The sequence below is a fragment of the Diplotaxodon limnothrissa genome, linkage group LG2 (assembly GCF_057381915.1).
Source record: "Diplotaxodon limnothrissa isolate DT_005_m linkage group LG2, D_limnothrissa_male_GT1.1, whole genome shotgun sequence".
Lineage (NCBI taxonomy): Eukaryota > Metazoa > Chordata > Actinopteri > Cichliformes > Cichlidae > Diplotaxodon > Diplotaxodon limnothrissa.
This window is the reverse complement of record NC_140597.1, coordinates 30,552,348-30,567,226: the sequence shown is the minus strand read 5'-3', so window position 1 is coordinate 30,567,226 and position 14,879 is coordinate 30,552,348. Positions and strand designations below refer to the sequence as shown.

The following is a 14,879-nucleotide window of genomic DNA, read 5'->3' as shown; positions in this document are numbered from 1 at the left end:
GGTGTAATTCTTTTTTTCACAATTATTCCATTTTTTAACACCTGCTCAGGATCACTGTAGCCTCCTCAAAACACACACCTAGACGATCATCCACAACAGCAAAAGCGCTGAAAGGTGAAATGAATAACTTGTGCCATCTCGTTCAAGTGCAGCGTGAAGCTGGAATATGGGGAAAAAAAGCCCAGGCATGCACAGCTTGAGGAAAATGACAAAGAGCCCGAGGCATTGATCCAGACTCCAAACTCCCCAGATCCCAATTTGATCGAGCATCTGCGGGAAGCCGTCCCACAAGACCCAAAGGATCTGCTGCCAACATCCCAGTGCAGGACACCACAGCACACCCCAAAATCCATGCCCTTGAGGTTAGAAGCTGTTTGACCGCATTGAGGAGGACATATATTAGTCAGATGATCATATTTTAAAACTAATGATGTCATGGAGGAACAGTCAATTATAATTACGCTGATTGTTTTGCACTTCAATCTGATGTGTTTTGCAGTATTTGGAACTAAGTAAACAGTGTTTTGCATCTTTGGAACTCTTTGATCGCTTTTTGTTGCTTTGAAAATCTTGGCACAAGAATAAAAATGAATAGAAACTAAAGACTATAAATAAATCTGCTGCCTTAAAATTTTTTTTTAAAAAAAGCTTATTTTGCGACTCAGCAGATTAAATTAATTGATTTTGATGTTATTTTAAAGATTTATTTATTTACCTCTCCTTAATGTTATTCTTAAAAGGGAAAAAAAGGAATTTGAAATAAAAATGGTTTGCCTCGTTTCTGTAGTTCACGTCATGCATCTTATTTCTGTTTACAACAGTTGAAGATTAGTGGTCAACGAGGGTAAATGATGTGCTAAATGAGGGCAATGCAGGTTATGGCTATAAGGCTTCTCTTTTCTCTCTTTTCTTTTTTCTTCTTCTTCTTTTTTTCGCTGGCTGTAAATTGGACCCTTGGGCCCTGCAAAACTCAGTGCATTTCTACCAGCACACCACGCGGGGCGCTGCTGCGTACTGAAAACAAGAAAGCTTAACGGAATATTCAAAGTTTACAAAGAGGTTCGCAGCTCGTCGGAGTGCGGTGGAGTGCAGGGTTTAACAGCAGTTATGGTCCCGGAAAGGGTGTCTAAGTGTAAAAAATAAAAAATAAGAATCAATGCTTCGGGTTTGTGACATGCGCTTGATGTACCATGAAGCGCATTTCTTTCTTTCTTTTCTTTCTTTTCTTTTCTTTAAAAAAAAAAGAAAAAAAAAAGCTGTCTGTCGGTCCATCAGTGCAGCCGCAGCACAGCCACCGCTCTCACATATCCTCACTTATCACACAGAGGAGACACTCCCGGCGGCCGGTCTCTGTGTGTGCGTGTGTGTGTAGTTTCAGAGAGTTGTCAGAGGTAAGAGAAATAGAAAAAAAGTGGGAGCACGCAGAATTCAAGAGAGAAGTTGGGAGAAAGAAGGAGAGACAGAGCGGAAAGAAGAGTTGAGTGAGAGAGGGAGCGAAGAAGAGTGAGCGAGCGAGAGTGAGAGACCTCGACGGAGAGGAGGAGGAGAGAGAGAGAAAGAGAGAGAGAGAGGGGAGGAGAGCTCCGTCTCTCCCGGTGCACTTGGCAGTCTAGTTGCGGGCTGCTGTGCTGTTGCTGTCGTGGCGTGGCTGGTCGCGCCAGGCGGGGAACTTCACCACACTGGAGCCCGGAGTCCCACTCTCTCACCTGCGCAGTTCGGAGCTGCCATGGGTTTCTCAACAGGATATACTGTCCTAATTATTCTACCGGCCTTTCTGCTGCACACCAGCGGCCTTTACATCGCCAGTAGCGTTGGTGAGTGGAGTCCACTTGAGCGTGGTCAGTGTTTACGTTGTTCTTCTTATCTGATCATATCTTATCAGCTGGGCTGCGCGGGGGCTCTCGCGCGCTCACTGGAAGTGTGGAAGCTCATCGTAGCGGGGAGGCACTGTCCTGCTTCTTGCTTGTGTTTCATTTTTGCCACGCTTTTGCAGTTTTGTTGCAAATGATATTGTGGTGCGCATTTGCAACTTCTGTAGCCCGTGTCCTGCTGTGGTGCTTAAAGGGACTTTCCGAAGGTCCCTCAGCGGTGCAAGCAGTGTTGTGATTTGCCCCCCCTGTCCAGGGTATAATTTTATCTGGGGTGTAAGAGGGCATCTGATGCACCGGTTTACTGTCGGATTTCGCAGGGAAGTAGCCTAACATTATCCGATTCGGCCGCTGTCGCATCTATCGATCTGTCACAGGACGCTGGAGTCGGATGTCAGCCTATTGATCACACTATTATCAAATCATTCCTCCAACATGGAGGATGAAGAAATGTTTACACTGTGTGTTTGGCTTTTATCGGTTTGCAAACTTTATGAATTAGATGTTATAGGTGGATACTTAAATATTAAAATAAAGAAAGAAAGAAGTGGATCTGCATCCGGGGACCATATACAAGGTGACAGCAACATACTGTTTGACTGTGTAATGGCATTGACACCATAAAGTGGCCTTGGCTCAGTGTGTGCAGGCTATGTGTTAGTGTATGAGCGCTGCGAGGTTGCACCTGTAACGTCAGTGTCACATGTCACTAAAAGAGAAAGAGCTTTCTAATCTTAGAAATCGTCATTTGATATCAGTTAAAAACGTGTGTCTTATACTTATCTGTACGAACAGTTTAAATATAATCACTTAATCATAGATATTGATGATCATGAGAACAGTGGTTACAGATGCATTTCAGTTCATATTGATAAGAAGCGGCTGAGGGGGGGGGATCTGAGCCACTGGATCAGTTTTGTTGTTGTTGTTTTTAATAGAGGTTTTCTGTTTATTCTCGGTTTGAGCAGGTTGTGGGTGATATAACAGCGTGATAAAGCAGCAATTAGCACCTTGATCTTGTACTGACTTTCCCGTTGATGGTGGAAGGGCAACAGAAGGTGTCAGGAGCGCAGCGTGCACTGCTGAGGCTGCCGTTTCCAAACGCAAACTGCCGAGCACGGGGGTCGCCTCTAGGTTCATGGGTGGGGCTGTGTGTGTGTGTGTGTGTGTGTGTGTGTGTGTGTGTGTGTGTGTGTGTGAAAGGTTACTGATTTCACTTTTTATTTATCACTGTGCTACCCTTACCGCAGCTTGGAATAAGGAATAAATAATTCCTTGCCAAACTTGACATTTTCCTAATCCCTTTTTTCCTCCCCCCACCTCTTTTTTTCCATTCCCATGACTCCTGATTTTCCCCACTATTTATCCCCCATTATTCACCCATGACGTACCCTCCTCTTTGTGCTGTTTTTTTAAATTTTCTACTTCTCCCTCTTGACTGCCTCCCACATTTGTGCATTTTACCATCTTTCACCTTCTCTTGTCTCATTCCCTTCCTCCCTCCCACCCAACTTACCTGTCCTTTTCCTAGACTCCCTGCAGCACATCCTGGGGGAGTATGGACTGGTTAGGCCGATCAGTGTGGACGCAGAGGGCCGCTTCTTGTCACACGCCGTCTCGGCTGGCAGCATGGCAGGAGGGCAGTCCCGTAGGCGCCGGAGGAGGGAGGTAGGAGAAGGCAATGATGAGTGGGAAGGACCAAGAGGAGCTGTGCCCCCTCAGGAGAGGCTTTACTACAACGTCACCATCTTCGGCCGGGAGTTCCACTTACGTCTGCGCCACAATGCCAGGCTGGTTGCACCCGGAGCCAAGATGGAGTGGCATGATGACAACGACAGCATCCGGTACTCTGAGCCATTGCACGATGAATGCTTGTATGTGGGTGACATCACAGACAGGCCAGGAGCCACTGTGGCGATCAGCAATTGTGATGGCCTGGTAAGTGTGTGACCTGTGCTCTTCTCTCGTGACTGAAAAGTTGTCTGTGGACAAAATGACACAAGGAGACACAAGGGAATGGATAGAGCTGATCATAAAAGATTTGATCCTCACAAGCACTCGTGGGGTCAACCATCCTGCTCTGCCTGGTGTCCTCTAAACAAGCTTCAACACTAGGTCTGCCCTGAGAAAAGCCTGAGTCATGTTTTCATCCCTCTGTCCTCTTGCCTCTTTTAGTTTAGTCATGCAAAGAGGAAAAGGAGGGATTACTGATGTTTCAAAGATAACCTCTTTATTTATCACTACTTCAGCTATTAAAATAGCATTTAGCAGGCTTGTAATACATAGATACAGAAGGTGTGGACAAGTCGCTAACACTACAACAGCATTCAAATTTAAATAGCCACCACAAAATATTTTGGTTGCACAACAGTTGCTCAAAGAGCTCAAATTGTAAATGCTTTTAATAGAGCTGATGATGAATAGAGAAAAAAGAAAGGAGACGGCAAACAGTTGGTGAATGGCTGTCAGTAAGGGAGAGAAGTGAGATATAGACGGTGTGAAAACTGTGCACAGGAACCGAAATGAGACGACGCAGAAAGATGGAGACCGGTGCTCGGGGAAGAGGTGGAATGGACAAGTGTGAAAGATATGCCTCGGGGCGGAAGAAAATAGGCAAGCAAATATGAGGAAATATGCACATGGGGGTTTGCACAGGCGCTGATGAGATTTGGGGAGGAGTTTTCCTCATTAGAAAAAAGGGTTTGTTAGTCAGCCAGATCGGCCCCCCACTGGAGCTGAGCAACAGCAACTGGATCCGTTTAGGGTTGGGGACACTAGGGACTGAGCGAGCAACTGAGAGAGCAGGCAAGGTGCCAGGACAGCATAGGCCTGACATGCCCACTTAGCTTGACACCAGCCAGTGGCAACTCACTGCTGTTGCTGCTTGCTCCAGACTGTCATTTCAGAGCCTTTTGGCAATTTCTAATAAAGATTACTGTCGCAGTGTAGCTGGTTACACATAACAGATCAGCCAGTGCTGATCATTGGTTTGTTGAGCGCACTGCTTTCTTTTATTTAAACATGCTACTTGTGTGCATGGATTTTGATTTTTTTTTTTTGATATAATCTTGATCTGTCCATAGTAAGAAATGGGGAACAAAATCCCATGTTATCCACATTCAGGATGTGATAGTCAACTAGACCATGGCAGGTCCGTCTAGTGCAATTTATGGTCCCACAAATGTGTCTGTTTGCATACGTGTCTCTGTGTGGACATGGAGATGGGTTTCTGCAAACGTACTTCCTTGTAGTCCTTCAAAATACCAGTTGCATGTTGCTGGGCATGGATAACCTATGTGTTGGTGGAATGCTGAGTGGTTAAAAAGTGGAGCAGAAAAGTGAAGGGAGTGATGAAAAAATCAAAAATACAGCATGAAAAGCACAGAGAGTGGCTGCAGTGGACACTTTTAAGTGTTTTGAACACTCGGTTTCAGATCTTTGCATGTTATAACGTCGCTCTTCTTCGCGGCTGGTGAACAGACCAAGAGTGGACCACAAACTGGTTGTACCACATACTTGTGACACTGCCCACATTGACAGAAAACACTCTCTGCAGGTATAGGTGGACTGCCTTTGCGCTACACCTGCATAAAACAAGCATCTCTCACTCACTTTGTCTGAAGTGAAGTTAGAGGAAAGGAAAGGAAAAAGGCGACATCCGTACTAACAGTGCTGTTGTTTGGGCTCTTTGCAGTGTTCGATGTAAAATAGGATCAGCTGTATGGTGTATCAGGATAAACCGGGATATAATCAAGCAGCTAAAGGGGCATGTAACCATATTCCGTACCGACGTGTGGCTGCTAACATGAGATAAACCACAGCTACTGCTGCTAGCACTGCTATAGTGAGTTAGCACGTTTCAGTAACATTTTAAACATGATCTGATTCACGAGGAACATCTTTAATCGTATATATATATCTATATATCCTAAATACAAACTACACAGGTTCCTTTAGTGTGCAACTACCTCCATTTAAAGTTTGCTCAGTCTGACAGTTTTCTGTCTTTTAGACTAGTCAACTAGTCACATTTTTTTCTATTGTTTAAACGACTAATAAATTAGTCACTAGAAAAATCCCTAATCTGCATGGATGAATTCCTGAACACTCCACTGGTATTATAAACAGTAGTAACTCACAGGGACGTCATCATACCAGAAATTTAGTCGTTGGTACAGATACCAGAAGAAGTACACAATTCTGAATATCGAGTTTCACACCAATTTACTAATTTTGGTGATTTTAGATGAACACTAATTTGATTATTCATCTTACATCACCGACATTGTGGTGGCAGACTGCTTATTCGACAGCTTAACGTTACATTTTGTTAACAGGACACAGACAGAAATGCTGGGATTGTTGCTGAGTAGCCCGCTAACGTTAAACCAACCTTATTTCATTACATTAGTTTAAGCCATTATATCTAATTATCCTGCATGAACATCTTTTCTAATGTCTATTTCAGGGTAACAATGCAAAATACTTACATAGCTGACTCTTACTGCCTTTTCTTGCCAGTGAATCGGGGCATCAGCACTAGTCACCATCTTCCTCATGTAGTTTCTGCTGTGCCATGTGTACTTTTTCCTGTGCTTGTGGGCATCCTTCTTCTTCTTCAGCATGTAAGGAAAGACTAGAGCATTTGTGTGCTGCCCCTCACGTCTGTGTGGACCTTTTAGGTATTAAACCAGCCCAAGAACTTTCTCTTATCATAATCAAGTGATATGAGAGACTCAGCATAATCATAAATAAGTTGAATAATATTTTTTGTCACCAAAAGTGGATATTATATTGCAGTATTTCATACGCATTGTCTGTGATATGTTCAGTATCCACATATCTGTCTGTCAGTCTCCTCACTAAAAAATAATATCCGTCCACTTTTATGTCCTGTTGCTTTTCAGTTACACATTAACTCAAGAATGTAAGCAGTATACATAAAATATAAAACATACATAGATTTGAAATGCACTAAAATATATTTTAGCCCTCAAGTAATGACACAAAGTGTTTTGGAGTATAAAACTAAATGAAAAGACTTCTCAAGACAGGCTTAAGAATCGTTTAAAAATCGTATCTTCTTTTGCAGTATTGATGTCAGCGTTGTAGGTAACACGTGAAAGAGTCAAAAGAAAAAGAGAAGAAAAAGCCTTTTTAATAATCACGTGAGGCTGTCTGCTTAGATTTAATTTGTTTCTCTCTGCCCTTGAACAACTCACATCATTACTAATCAATTCTTACAACCTATCTCCCATGCCAAGAAATACAGCCAAGTTCTGCCTAGCTGTGCCCACATCCGTCTTTTTTAAAGCCAGAAGAGCCGCGCAGGACATCTTTGCCCAGCTATTTCATTGTTCTTGACAATGACAATAAATAAATAAATACCAAATACCAAATAATACCTCCGCTTTCTTTTTTTATTGACCCAGACACCTGGTTAGAGTGTCTTCTGCCCTCTGTTGTCATTCACAACCAAGAACCTTTAGCTGGCTATGACCCAGGAGTGTGGTAAGGGAAGCGCGATTACAAAAAGGAAAAGGTAGTGTTTAAATGAAAAAATACAACTTAAACCAAAGCTAACAATAATAATAATAATAACCTCTTAAATTCTTTTAAAGGCAAAAATGGGGCAGAATACCATAGATGGTGAGAACTGAGCAGTGTGTGTGTGTGTGCATGCATGCATTTGTCATTCTAAATGAAATTTAAATACAACTATGGTGCTGTAAAAACATCAAGCTTCATTTCTTTGCACAATGCTCTTTTAACTTTGAAATTCTCATTTCTCTTAAAAGAAGACCGCAGCAGGCAGGTTTCATGGGAGCCAAACTGATATATTGATATATATCTATATCTATATCTATATCTATATATATATATATATATATATATATATATATATATATATATATATATATATATATATATATATATATATATATATATATATATATTTATATATACATGTGTGTGTGTATATATATATATATATATATATATATATATATATATTTATTTATTTATTTATTTATTTATTTTTTCATGTAAAAAAAAAAAGCAAAAGGTTTATAAAATAATTCCCTTCATAATTGTTGTGGTTTCAGGGTCATGCTTTTGTGTATGCTGGCTATGTAAGCGCCAGGTTATTGGTTTACCTGTTTGACTTTGAAAATGTTGTGTCTTCAAATATAATCCCTGTTAGAGGAGGAAAATCTGACAATTCAGAGAATCACAGTCTTGATTTTATCTGATTAACGTATGCAGCAGCATGAGTGGAAAACCCTCCGACTGCAGCCATGTCAGAAAGGCTTTATTCGGTATTTGAGTTTGGAGGTTCAGAAGAATTGTTCCAGGATTTTTTTTGGCTGTGCTGTTGCAAAGATAGAGGGACATATTGGGGACTGCTGCTTACTTTACATTTCAAATTTGAAGGCGAGGTGGTGCCGTGGTTGGCACTCGGAGCAGGAGGTGCATCTTCTCTCTCTGCCTATGCGGGTTTTCTCCGGGTGCTCTGGTTGCCTCAATGAGGTTAGCTGGCAATTCTAAATTGGCTGTAGTTGTGAATGGTGTGTCTATGCTTTCATAGTAGCTTTGTGATTGTCTGGCAATCTGTCCAGTGTTAGCACAGCTGGGATAGGCTTCAGCCCGCTCCGCTTTATTTGGATAAGTGGTTAAGAAAGTGCTAAATGGATATTTAAGATTTTGTCATCATTATTTAACAAAAATCAAAACTCTCTCACTCTGAGCTTACGGTTCAGCTTTGACCTTAATAGGAAGAAACACTTGCTTAGATAAAAGCGGTTTTATGAAAAACTGTACAACAAAAATCTGGAGTTTTCTTACACTTTCTGAGACACAAATGAACTGTGAGAAACTGGAACTCCATATAGAGACATGTTAATGTCTATGTGTATGTGTGAGAGTGATTGGCCATACTTGTGGCTTTCCTGCCGTGTTTGTGACTGTGTTGGCCTGATTGTGGAAGGTCAAGGGTCAGAGGACCTCCTTTTCCCCTGCAGTTATAGGACATCGAGGATTACAAAATTATCCATTAAAACGTTCTCACCTTGAGATTCTGAGGACTGACACAGGGTAGCTTTGTAAACTGTCAGCCAGAGATGCAGTAATTTCCACTTGGGAGGCTTGTACATCATATAAATTAATTTTTCTTTCCTAGTAATGCTTTTCTTTAAGTTTTTATAAAATTCTGCTTTCGATGAGCTCCGCTTATGAGACCAAATAATCAGAGCGAGCGCTCTATGCACACTATTAAGTTTGAAGTGGCCCTGTCTTTCAAGTGGCCACACAGGCTGAAATGGTCAAGGATTACACTGCAGCAGTTCATTCTAAAATTTAAAGTTTGGCACGCATAAATGCGAACACACAACAACTAAAGAGAAAGCTTGTAAAGACAAGAAGAATCTTATAAAAAGAAGGGAGAGAGAAAAAAAAATTATGGACAGACAGGAGATGATGGAGTAAAATGACTGAAAGTGTGAAATATCCACATACCCCACCTGGAATATCGACATATTCCATCAGAAATATGTCAGTATTCCCGGTGGAATATTTAGACAGCCGTTTACAGGTAGAGCTCCAACCGTAATGTCAAGACTGTGCAGCAAATCGTGTCACAAAGCAGATAATGCTTGAATAATGTTTAAACTGTGGTAGATTGAGAGATGAATGCTTTGTCCTACTAGCAGACAAATATAATCTGCGACTGCAGCGTGGCAAATGCAGATATTTATCTCCAGTTTGAGGCTTTCTGCTTCAGGTAATCAGCATGTTGTGACAAATGGGGTGTCAGCTATAGTCTACTGTGGGAACAGAGGGTCTGGGTAGGCCAAAAATCTGGGAGTATGAGAAGCGATCCTAAAGGCTTTAACAGAGGAAGTGAGTTACCTGTCATCTTGGCTTTTTCTCCTAAAATCAAGGTGGATACACACCTGGATAACAGAACCCACATTTCCACAGATAGGATATATGTTGCATACCTCATAAACACAACAGAAAACACACCTTTGCAATTCAGTCAAATGCTCAAGCAAATGGTAAAATGAAAAAAAAAATTTTTTAATCTGAACCATCTTTACCTCTTTGCATGACAAAAACTACTGCACACATTTCTCTTATTGTCTCCACCCCTCACTTCTCTCTCTGTCTCGTGTTTTTTGGCCAGCAGCGGTAGCAGCAAACAGGAGAGCCCTCCTAATGAAGGTATTAAAAGAGTCAGGGAAATGACAGAGAAAGAGAAAGAAAAAGAATGTGGCTCCCCAACACCCACAGATTCAGAGCTCCGGCAAAAAGGAAGGAGACAGTAAGAGGCAGTGTTCCTTTAGTGAGCGGGCTTTGTCTGTTTTTAGCAGCAGCTCTGCTCCTAAGTGTTGATCGCACAAGTGGTGTTGGGGGTTAAGGGCAGTGCCCGCTGTTTGTGTTAACAGCAAGCTCAAGATCTTACTAACTAGAAGATATTTTATGTGTAGTATTTTCATAAAGTGGCTATAATTATATTAGCAGATAATTAGTCCTGAAGGCGTAGCCCTTTCTAGATTCTAATGTGCCGTATTTATGCGTGGCTGTGTGCCGCAGTCTGTTCATGTGTGTTATTAGTACACAGCAGGAATGCCGGAAGGCGGCAGTGTTATTTTGGTGTTTTCATTGAAAAGACTCAGATATGAACTGCAAGGAGAAATGCCAAAGCACTGACAGGTGTTTTATTTATTTATTTTCTGTGGGTGGATGCTTGGAGTTGGCACATTCCTTGCAAATACTACATACTATGAAAAAATACATCATTGTATTAATTCAATGCAACTGACGTTGTTACTGTTCTACCTTAAGTATTAAAGATGGTAAAGTTTTAGCTTCTAAACACACACACACACACACACACACACACACACACACACACACACACACACACACACACACACATGCATACAGTATGGGAGTACACACTCACATGCACCCAGCTCTGTGCCAACTGAGGGGTAATCATGTGAGAGAGTGTTGACAGAGGGGCAGGCCTATCACAATAATAGCCCCAGAACTATTAAATGCCAGCGACACAGACACTTGCGCCAGCCATGCCCCTGTAATGCACTCAGTCATTACCTCTGCATTAGAAGTCAATAGAGAAGGAAGCCCTGGGCTGAGCCAACTCATCCATCCATCCAGTCCAGCAGTTAAGCTTGGTCAGGCGTGACAGCTCGCTGGGCCCTACAGCATGTTATTCCACCCCGGGTCACACGATAAGCAGCTCTCAACTGTAATCAGCTCAAATTGAAATGATGACATCAATTACAGCACGGCGCACAGCTGTTATTGACCCCGGCCCTCGCTGGCTGTGTAGACTAAGCTGTGTGTAGAAAGAGAGGGAGAAAAAAAACGAAGCATAGGGGTGAGCCCTGCAGGAACTGCAGGGCTGAAGGGAGGGCTGGGTGTGGAGAGGCCAGACTGCTGAGGCATGGTATGAATGAAGAGACAGAGAGAGAGAGAACTGTGTTCTCAGTATCTGATTGCAGGTTTCCACCCTACAGTGTAGCGCTACTCAAACACACAATTACTCAATCTAGAGCTATTATCAGATCGAGAGAGAAGCAGAGGGAAAGAGAGCTAGAATCAGATGGAGAGGAGGCCCATTCTGAGGAATGCAACACAGAGCAAATGAGTGCTTTTACCAGAGCTGTGATTACTGCCACTCACTCAGTGCACTTAACCAGCCCCCTTGCCGTCCTTTCCCCTCACTCTCTGTCATTCACAAAGCGCTGGCTGCCTCGGAGCTCTAGGTTTGTTCGAGTGGTTGAAATAACAGGATTCACCGAGGAAAATAACGCAGTGGAACCCCAGGTGATTTTTAAGGGAATCACCTCTGTGATGTCATGATTACAGAGAGTTATTTTTATATGCCGAAACCTGGTAAAATAAGCTCAAATGACGTGGCAGTGGGGATGAAATAAGGCACTTCGTTGGAGACATTTTAAGAGAGAGACGAGGCACTCAGTGAATCCCGAGTGGAAATCTATGGGAGAATTTTTTTAAGGGTAAAGTTTAGCTGCCATAACTCAACAGCCGAAGCAGAACTGTTCCACTGATTCACAAGGTAGATGTTCACAGACCCAAAACAGGAGTTATCATAATAAAAATCACAAGTGTATCCATAATATATATTATCATAGCATAAGTTCATTAGTTGCTCTGGTGAAACCTGTTTTCTAACTTTTATTATCATATTGTTCTGCAAACTCTATACATAGAGTTTTGTGTCTCTGAAAAATTTGCTGTGCTATTCCCTCTTTGAAGCAATACAACATGATCTGGACTTTGCATTAGTGAGTTTGCCAGTTAGAAATTGCCTCAGACATTTGTGTTCTCACATGCGCCGCCGCCAGGTAAGTCCAGGTGAAGTTCAGGGCTGCAGTGCAAGAGTGAAGCCTCCTGGAGCCAGAACCAATATGGCTAATGGTATTGGGATTTCCTGTTTCCATTATGTGCCCTGGGCTGGCGACCTGTCCAGGGTGACCGCTTCTCTCACCTTATGACAGCTGGGATAGGCTGTCAGCAATCAGGCATGTCATTTCAGGCAGTGACAATGATCCAGAGTTGTACCACTTGACTGGACAAAGAGCATTTCAGGATCAAGATAAACAAATTAAGCCTGTCACGCCCAGTTTCTTACAACGAGGAGAAAAATGCAGGGATAAAACTAAATTGAATTCTGACCATCAAGTTAAGACGAGCTAAGTGAAAGCACAATAAAAATGAATAATAAAAAATGCAATTCAGAAGAAATGAGCATTTTTGGAAATGTTTTCTTGCCTGCTGGACAGCCACCATCAGCTTGACAGACATTCAGTTAGCCAGCCAGCCCCACAGGCTGCAGGAAGCTGATCGATGTTGGCCACATCGGCAGTTCTGTAGGTCCCAGCAGCCTCCGAGGAGGATCTTGGAAACAGGACGAGACATCCTTTACTTGTTTCAGCATCTTAACAAGCCTTCTGCCTGCCTCCCCTGATTGACCTGACCCAAGTCTCCAGCGGCCACACTGTTTTACCTCCCAGCCACCACACAGGTGGCTTTGTAGTCTTAAAGCTTCCACTTGTCTGGAAGTTTTCCCCACATAATCCTCACAAACAAAACACAACATGAGAGAGAGGGAGAGAGCGAGCGAGAAAGAGACAGACAGGAGGGAGTGTGGGGGAGGGAGGAAAATGAGAGTAACTCGGGGGTGGGGGGGAAGCACAGCTCAACAGAATCTTAATGTGCGCAAACCTGAACAAGAACAACAGCGACGACATAACCATCACCACCTGCTCAGTGCTCTGAAAGAAGGAATAGAGAACGGGGCTGTCTTAATTAACTTGAAGAATTGTGGCTTTTTATTGTTTCGACTAATCCGAGGTCACTTACTTGCATCCAGAAGCTCACACACTCTGACCGAGCATAGATAATATATGTTTACAGTTCCTGTCCGTGCGTGTGCGTTTTCTGCCAGCCTGCTTGTATTAGTTGGATTGTGCCTTCTCATTTTGGTTTTCAGTTTGCATGTTCCTTAACGAAACAGATCTTGTCTATCTGTCTGCATCTCTGTCGGCATACAGTATCTACAGTTCAAAAAACATTTTGCTTGGTGCAGCAGGCAGCTAAGCGGCAAGAATCGCACCTCAAAACAGAAACTCACACCCTCCTCATCTTACTAAGGCTTCCTGTTTTTGTTTTCTGCAAGAGAAAAATAATCACTTTTTCTCTCCCAGCATGTTAGGTTTGGGGTTTTTTGCCAGTGTATGAGGATCTCGGGAATTGTTACAGTACCAGCATATGTAATATATTATATAATAATATATTGTATTCTAATAACTGACTCTGTGGGGGCTGGAGTGGAGCAGCAAAAACAAAGAAACACATCTAGTGCTTTGATCACTGTGACTGATCATCTGCCAACATGTACAGGGAAAGCTTTGGATACTGCCTTACAATTATGTAATCTGTTTGCCAAGATGTAATGGAGACTTTGAGATGACCTTGACCATGTAAAGCACTGTGTGAGATTTGGCAACTGCATTGTTAGGCTGAATGCATCCTCTGAATCAGGGACAGGGTCATGCACCTTATCAACAGCTGCTGTAGGTTTTAATAGGATTAAAAAGAAGTTTAAACAACATCTGAGATGGAATAACAACAAAAGCGTCATCATCATTATTATTATTGTTATTATTATTATTATCAATACAGATAATACAGAGCAAGGCAGAGAATGTGAGAGAAAAGCAATACTTTGTCATTACTCATGAGTATTATTCGAGCTTAAACAAGTAAGTTCATGGCTAAAAACAAAATTAAAAAATTACCAAGGAAAGAAAAGTCAAATGTACTCTCATATTTAACATTTCCAAGAAAAATAATATAAATGATTCAGTGAAATTAAACCCACTAATTCAAACAGGGAATGACAAATGGAGTCACTGTTGATGAGGTAGAGTGCATTTTTTATGGATTGTGTATCAAGCAAAATCCTTCCACCCATTCATTGTTTTCTTTCTTCTCATAAGTTTCTGACTCTAATCTCAGAAAAATTCTCCCCCAACGCCCTATTGTTTATTTTTATTTACTATTATTATTATTATTATTATTAGTTTATTTTTTTTACTTGCATTATATTATAAAACTGCCACATCTCAAAGGTGCTCTGTTGGATTGAGATCTGGAAGCTGTGAAGGCCATGTGAGTTCAGTGAACTCACTGTCATGTTTAAGAAACCAATTAGAGTGAATCTTAGCTTTGTGACATGATGTGTTATCTTGTTAGATAACACATCATGTAAACAATGCTAAGTTGGTACAATGAGGCCCAGAGTGGGCCAATAAAATATCCCTCCACACCATTACACCACCACTAGCACCCCGAAGCACTGACATAAGGCAGAGTCTGTTGTCCGGTTTTGGCAAGTCCATGAGAAATGTAACCTCAGTTTCCTGTTTCTAGCTGACAGGAGTGGCACCCAGCGTG

The 14,879-nt window shown here is 42.1% G+C and overlaps 1 protein-coding gene across 1 annotated transcript in view; it reads left to right on the top strand.

Moving 5' to 3' along the window:
- Window positions 1–1,726: 1,726 nt before the first annotated feature.
- LOC146638695 (A disintegrin and metalloproteinase with thrombospondin motifs 2-like) overlaps window positions 1,727–14,879 on the top strand; it is a 147,056-nt gene continuing 133,903 nt past the window's right edge. The window contains exons 1-2 of the mRNA XM_085362212.1: window positions 1,727–1,814; window positions 3,400–3,806. Coding sequence (XP_085218338.1) covers window positions 1,727–1,814; window positions 3,400–3,806 — 495 coding nt within the window. The remainder of the gene's footprint in view (window positions 1,815–3,399; window positions 3,807–14,879) is intronic.